The sequence below is a fragment of the Rhagoletis pomonella genome, unplaced genomic scaffold (assembly GCF_013731165.1).
Source record: "Rhagoletis pomonella isolate Grant_MI unplaced genomic scaffold, Rhpom_1.0 Rhpom_scaffold_00002, whole genome shotgun sequence".
Classification (NCBI taxonomy): domain Eukaryota; kingdom Metazoa; phylum Arthropoda; class Insecta; order Diptera; family Tephritidae; genus Rhagoletis; species Rhagoletis pomonella.
The window spans coordinates 13,594,866-13,602,408 of NW_023458556.1; the positions used below are offsets into that span (position 1 = coordinate 13,594,866).

The 7,543-nt window shown below is 36.2% G+C and overlaps 1 protein-coding gene across 1 annotated transcript in view; it reads left to right on the forward strand.

The window, feature by feature from the left end:
• The window catches only part of LOC118734458, a 56,306-nt gene extending 49,380 nt beyond the window's left edge, over positions 1-6,926 (forward strand). The window contains exons 5-6 of the mRNA XM_036464177.1: positions 3,150-3,342; positions 6,490-6,926. Of these exons, the coding sequence (XP_036320070.1) occupies positions 3,150-3,342; positions 6,490-6,911 (615 nt within the window). The 3' untranslated portion in view covers positions 6,912-6,926. The remainder of the gene's footprint in view (positions 1-3,149; positions 3,343-6,489) is intronic.
• The last annotated feature ends 617 nt before the right edge of the window (positions 6,927-7,543 follow it).

A 7,543-nucleotide genomic window follows, 5' to 3' on the forward strand; every position in this document is an offset into this window, starting at 1 on the left:
TGTTTGTATACATTACAAGGTTTTGTTTTTTAATTTATGCTCGCCAATAAACACATATCCTTTTAGTTTGGACATTTTTACTCTTTGTTTTGATTTCGCTTCGCCATCATTTGCCTTGGTTTTGTTAACCCCTACCCAATTTGTCTCAGACAGCAAATATTACTGACTACATTTCCACTTGCATATACTTGCTTCTGTTTTTATATTTATTTTTTACATACATACATACATATGTACATATCCACTCATATTTGTTGAATGTGAATGCTCGGAAACAATTTAATGATAGCAAATGTTGCACATAATAATTTACATTGTTGATGGCTCGTTACTTCCTACTGAGGGTAAACTTGCCGAATCTGACTCCAATTCAAGAGAGCCTGCTATCTAAGAGAAAGTCAGTGCTCACTTTTACAAACAACACAACCCGCACGGGGTAATAGTAGTTAGCTAGGTTAACGGTTAACAAGGAGCATATTAACGAGAATTGTGTTTATAACTTCTCGTACGCTTGAACTTTATATGTACATACAAGTACATATATGAGTGTATATGTACATACACACATATACCCTTACATCTTTACATACAAATGTAAAATAGATTTACATGAGTAACACAAACAGGTGAGCTTGGTTAATGCCAAATTAATTTTAACATCGTGAAAAGCTAATGGGCTCGAGTATTAAGTTTCTAAAAACACAGTAGATAGAGCATACAGCACGCTTCACTTGAATAGGTACATTTCATTGGTTCAAGAAACGAGTTTAGATATTTCTTGACTTTTACATACATACAAAGTATTCGTACTATGTTCGACAGATGCACAAAACCGTCAGCAAAAAAATGCCAACAAATTAACGGTAAGTCTTAGCTACTTCAAACTAATACTTAATTGCACTATCATTTAACGGGCTACAAAACTGAATAGCTAGCATTTTTTGGAAAAAAATTCTGAATAAAAAGTTTGAAAATTTTATGAAAATTTCCTTACAGTGAACTATACTTTTATAAGAAAAATTATAAGCATTAAATAAACAAACAAAAAATAGCTAAAATTTGTTAAAATGTCGCGTCGCTATTTGTGCCCCCTGGATCCTGGCCTTTTTATGGTCTCCAAAATCCCGGGATTTTCGGGATTTGTAATTTGCACTGATGGCAATAATAGAGACTCCTTTTCTTGACCAGTATTGGCTATATTTCTTTTTTTATTTAATAATTGATATTTTTTATAAATGTCCAGCTCATTATACATATAACACCGCGCAATGGTAAATTATAAACACAAACATCAATATATTCGCGAAACCATGGGCTTAATATAGTAAAATTTCGTTTTTAGTTTTTCACTCTGGCGTCAGTAATTCAAAAATGTGCTTAGAAAAAAGTATGGATATCAAATTAAAGAAGAAATCCTGTAGAATTTAAGTAGATTCAAGTTCTTGGTGTAGAGGGACAGGTAAGTATTGAAAATGTCCTTTTAAAATTTTATCCTTTAAAATTCGCAATATTTGTTTTTGAAAAAATTATATGTTAAGCACTTATATAAACTCGATCTCGTCCTTCTAACTTTATCAGCTTAAAAATTACCTATCCGTCCTTATGAATGCAAAAAACTTATTTTTTTTTAATTCTAAAGAAATTTCCGCTTTCACTTGGTGCCCATATTTCTAAATTGCATTGAATTTTTTAAATAATTTTTGGAATTAATCGTATCTGGAAATTACAAAGTCCTTAAGATTAAATCCTGATGTCAGAGAGAAAAAATAAAAACGCCACACTAAATAAGGAAGTAGGTTTCAAACCCATTTATTTATTATTTATTTTATGGTAGGAGAGCTTGAAAATTTTTGAAAATGGATTAAAATAACAACCACTTCCCATATGGTAGTAATTTTAAGGTATACGAAAAATCCTATGCTTAGGGTGGTCCTTAAAATATCAACATCATGGAGCGCTTCTTTATTTTCTTCTACGTACAAACTAAAGACATCTATGAAAATTTGACAATTAAAAAAAAAAATTAAAGGTCGTTATCAGAGCTTGAATTTTCTTTATATAAAACCATATACTTAAAAGCATAGTGGGCAGTGGGCCAATTTAACGCACCAGCACACTTCGTAGTAAAATGTACATATTACATACATACATATTTCAAGTAATTGAGGCTTTGTTGCTTATACTCCTAGTCAAATTACCGCACTCAGCCTTGTAGCAGCAAAGGTCTTAAAAACATTATTGCTCTCTCGTACGCAGCGCTGCTGTATCAACACACACACATCTAACGCATTACAACTAAAATATCCTTGACTACATTTTCTGCTTAACTTGATACCAAAACCAAGTGCGTGAATAAAGGAAAAGGACAATGAGTGAAGAGCAGCTAAAACGAGCCAATAAAAAATAAAAATAAAATTCTTTACTTTTACTTCAGATTAAATTTTTTAGAGTCTTTTATGTTACAATACGAAATAATTTTTTTGTTAAACGCTCGAATATGCTGCAGCTTGTGCCGTAGCCGTATGTGTCTGACGACAAAAACGCGCCATTTGCCTAGATTTGAAGGACGCAAAGCGATGGGTTTTATAGCCAATTGCCGTGCAGATCATTTCAACTTGTTGCAAATGACCTTAAACTGAGCTGTTTACGAACGTGGTTACACGCTACTCAAAACAAAAAAAAAAAAAACAAAAAACACAAAACAACAAGCGTGAAAATCGCCCACCTAACGGAGAACGGTTAGTGGCAAAATTGATTATTTACTTAAACGTCAAGGTAGCCGGCACAGCTGTTTTTCCATGTGAGTGAAGCATTTTTCGCACGCGTCAAGGTGCCGGCCAATCGTGAAACCCCGAACACCAACCAGGCTTAAGGACGCTACCGGGTAGTGGTGGTGTAAAGACGCTGGTGTACACAAAACAACCGCCAACACCTCGCCATTGGCCCTTCAATGCGCTACAAACGCATGGGAAAATGCGCGCCAAATCAAAGGACTCTCGGACACTTGTTTACCCTCACACACTCTTCTTGCTCTCTTAGTTACATTATAAGCTCGCTCTTTATTGTAGTTACTCGTAATGTACTGAATTGGATGTAAAGCAAACTCGGTTTCTGTTTTTCTCTACTTCTGCGTCTCCTTCCATTTGCAGGCACTTGTTGTATTCGAAGCGAGATACACATCGCCCGACGATGCTGCTGGCAATTTTGAGCCGACCAATCTGGTGCGACCCATACAGGAGCAGCACAATATTAGCTGCAGCAGCCAAAGTTTGGACGATGATCAACAGATGCTTCTCGACATCGAACAGAACATAGCGAATCTGGAGCGTAGTCTGAATCGAGGTAAAGTGATTGTTCAAAAATTTAATTTTTAACTATTGAGAAGTGAAAAAAATTACACAACAGTGATTCGGAAAAAAATGTTAATTTTTTTAAGAAAATAAAAGTATGTAAAAACCCCATTGGCACAAGAAGGGGTGAAGCGTTCATTAGGAGCTGAAATGTTAAGTGCTTAAAGTTTTTTTAAGTTTCAAAATTATGTAGTGATAAGCGCAGTGGGAGTTGGCAAAATATGCCATTGGCTTTTGTACGCAACTTCGAAATACAGAAAAAGTTAATAGTGAAACGCTGCTAGTGAAACGTCGGCGCGCTGCTAGAAAAAGATGTTAAGAGTAAAGTTGCAAATGGAATTACTTTGCATGGCACTATTCAGTGTGCTAGCAACTTGAAAAGAAGTTAAAAAAAAATAATAAGTTTACGGCGCGGTATTATAATGTTTCGAATGCGCGAAAGAAAATTGAAGGGTTTGACAAGGAAAATATAATAAAACTGAAGTGTATAAAATTTTGTGGAATGAAAGAATGAAAGAAAAGGCTAAAAAGAAGTGGACTTGAACAATGATTAAATTAAGGTATAATAAAAAGTGTTACGAGCACGTAAATCTAAGAAATTCAATATAAGACTCAAGCACAAGAAATAAGTAGCCTAAAAATATGCATTTTTTTCAAAAATGTTCAGCCCGCTTAGGAAAAATACTACTAGACTGCTTAGAAAAAATACTACTACTAGGGACTAGTCAAACACACTGGCTACAACGTGCTATCGACTTATGAGGAATATATCAGGGGTCATAAGTAATAACCGCCTAAGTCAATTTAAGAAAGAATTGAAAAAAGTTAAAAAGTTATTGCCGAGCATACTATTTTGGTTTCCCCATCAGGATAACATTACAGTCCAAAGGTTTAAAACGTTTTTTTTCTCGAATTCAGGTTTTTCGACGATTCAACGATTCGGCGATTATTGCTTATGAAAACAGATATTTACATATATATAGCTGCCTGTCAAGTTTAAATTGTGAATTTTAAAAAAATTTCCTATATTTGAATGATTGCCAAACACACAGCTGAAATGTAAAAGTGAAATTTAAATACTGAATAATGCAGCATGCTTTCAGGCAGTAGGCATGGAAAAACGAAAGTAGTACGCTTCAGTAACACGAAGATGCATAATTGATGAATATATAAATAAAATTGTTATAAAGTAATGTTTTTGTGAAACAACAAAAACCAAATGGGGTGTAGTGTGATAAAAATTATGCAAATTTGAAGGATAAATACACGAACTTTAAAGAGGTGGCTGGAAAATTCGCAATGAACATTCGTAGGTTGTTGGCTACGTAATTAGAATTTAAAGTAACTGGTATTCAAGTAAGGTGGTTTAAATTGTACTTTTTCTAACTATAAATGAGTGGGATCTCAAAGTAAACCGAAAAATTTAATTGTGAATAATAAACATAATTTGTCAAATAAGAGTCTATTCCTAGGAGCTTAGTGCCAATCGGTCTATGCAGCTGGCGAACTATGCCAGCATATTTCAGGCTGAAGTCCTGGACATATGTGAGGCCTTAAGTTACTAAATAATAGTGCTAATAGAACAGTAAAATCTCTGATTCACGGAGACAGCCAGGCGGCGCTGCTAGCAATATCATCTCCTTATACCAAGTTATATTAGTCAAAGAATGCCAGATGGAACTACGCTCGTCGTCTCAGTCAATGTCTATCTCTCTTGTCTGGGTTCCCGGCCATGGGAATATAGAAGGCATTATTTAATTTTCTATGTGAATACTCCGAGAAGACTTCCACTTCTCATATAACACTTTTGGGAAACAAATAATGAAGCAGTTATGGATTTAACTAGTGCTACACAAAGCGATATGTAAAAATTTATAAGCGGTTCAAAGTGGTTTGTTTAAACAGCACAAAAGTTTGACAGGTAGTTTACGGTAGAATAAAATTGTCTTCCATAACAGCAGCAAAATGGCGCTATTATACGCTAATTGAATGCTGAGTAAAACTTTGATAAAATAAATAATGGCGTAGTTTGCTTCTTTCTTCGTCGTGGATCGTGTCTCTGATAAGAAGAGGAGCATAGTTAAAAGAATTTGGTTCCAAAATATCCAGACCGCTTTGGCAGTGAGTGGACTAAATATGTATAATATTTCTTAGTAAACCTACATAAATTGACGGGGAATCAAAGTGGTGGCTTATACAGACTATGTAGCTATACTCATATTGGGTATATTTCTTTTTGCGAATTTATAGAGATCTAGTGCAGATAGATATTTTTATTGAAAATTCAGCTGACTTTAGAGTGCAGAAATAAGTTCGGGTAAAATGCCATTCCAGACATCCTCCCGCCTGCTATAAGGAATTGGAGTAAATAAAATTGCGGCACAAAATTGCAATGGCTTTACTCGACGTTTGGAGGGTATAGTCGTCTTCAGGTGGAATTATAGAATACCAGCTGCGTCTAACAACATGCAAGATCTAGTAACATGTCCCTCATACTGCCAGAGATTTGCCTGATAACACATTACATCTGCATACTTTTTCATGTTGGACACTTTTAGGCGAACCTGCTTTGTTATAGAAGTTTTTGGCGATTTTCAAACTCCCACTACAGGGTTCAAATCATTGCAACCAATCAATCTCAGCATTTAAAATTTTCGACATTTTAGATGTCAACAGCACTAGCAGTGTGTCACTTTTTATATTTTCTGCCTAAATATATGCTTTCAATCAAAAAGTAGCAAAGACAATATCGATCAAGAAAATAGAGGGGCAGATACTTTAAAATTAAATAAAAACCACAGCTTAAAATAATATAAGTTTACTTAGTACTTAGGATCTCAAAGTTTGTCGAGTGAAAGAAAATAAAAAATATCGGCTGAGAGTTTGCATTTCTTCTGAAGCTTATTTGACAAAAATGTGCTGCCAGTTTCCGCTAGAAAAGCCTTACAGAGTTGCAACACACAATGCGGAAACTAAGACCTAAAGCAATTCTAAAACTGAAAAAGGTTTAAACAAGTGCCATGTAACGGTTAATTAACACCCAAAACTTTAGAAAATGCAAAAAGGAAATTCTTTTTGTAGATAATTTTAATGTCCCCTCCTACGTCCAAATCTCAGTACACCTCTCGCTTCCCCACAGAATCGGGTGGTGGCGCCGCATCCAGTGGCAGTGAATCGCATGGCACGCAAAAGAAACGCCATTTGCTGCGGCGCGTTATGACCGCCGCGCAACACAGTACAACCAGCGTTTCGTCAAGCCGCCAACGAATCGAATTAAAATTTGACAAATTTGGCAAATCACCTACAACTGGTCGCAGCGGCAGTGTCACCACTCTACTCAGCACCACACCCAATGCAAATGCCACCACCACCATCACATCAACAACAGCGGGTGGCAGTAGTAGCGCCAGCGCACTTGCCGCTGCCATGCGCCGCAGTGAAAGTCCACAGCCCAAGGAGAAGAAGCTTACCATGCGTACGGTGCGCAACATAATGCGTCTAGGGCGCGGCAGGCAGACGTCACAGTCACGCGACAGCAGCACCGAGGATGAAGGCAGGTAAGTAGCGTTATTAAAAATTAGGATTTACCTTCATATTTCGCCGCAAGCAAATGACAAAAAGACACCCTGCGGGAAATGTATCTCACTATAAGTTAACTTGTATCTATCTGTATATTTGCTTTGAACAAAGCTAACTATATTTGTATGGCGTTGGCCGCGAAATAGTCAAGAGTGGTTACCTCTGCAACTGCAACTGTCAACTGGCTTGAAACTAACTAACGGGTGATTTTTTAAGAGCTTGATAACTTTTTTTTTAAAAAAAACGCATAAAATTTGCAAAATCTCATCGGTTCTTTATTTGAAACGTTAGATTGGTCCATGACATTTACTTTTTGAAGATAATTTCATTTAAATGTTGACCGCGGCTGCGTCTTAGGTGGTCCATTCGGAAAGTCCAATTTTGGGCAACTTTTTCGAGCATTTCGGCCGGAATAGCCCGAATTTCTTCGGAAATGTTGTCTTCCAAAGCTGGAATAGTTGCTGGCTTATTTCTGTAGACTTTAGACTTGACGTAGCCCCACAAAAAATAGTCTAAAGGCGTCAAATCGCATGATCTTGGTGGCCAACTTACCGGTCCATTTCTTGAGATGAATTGTTCTCCGAAGTTTTCCCTCAAAATGGCCATAGAATCGC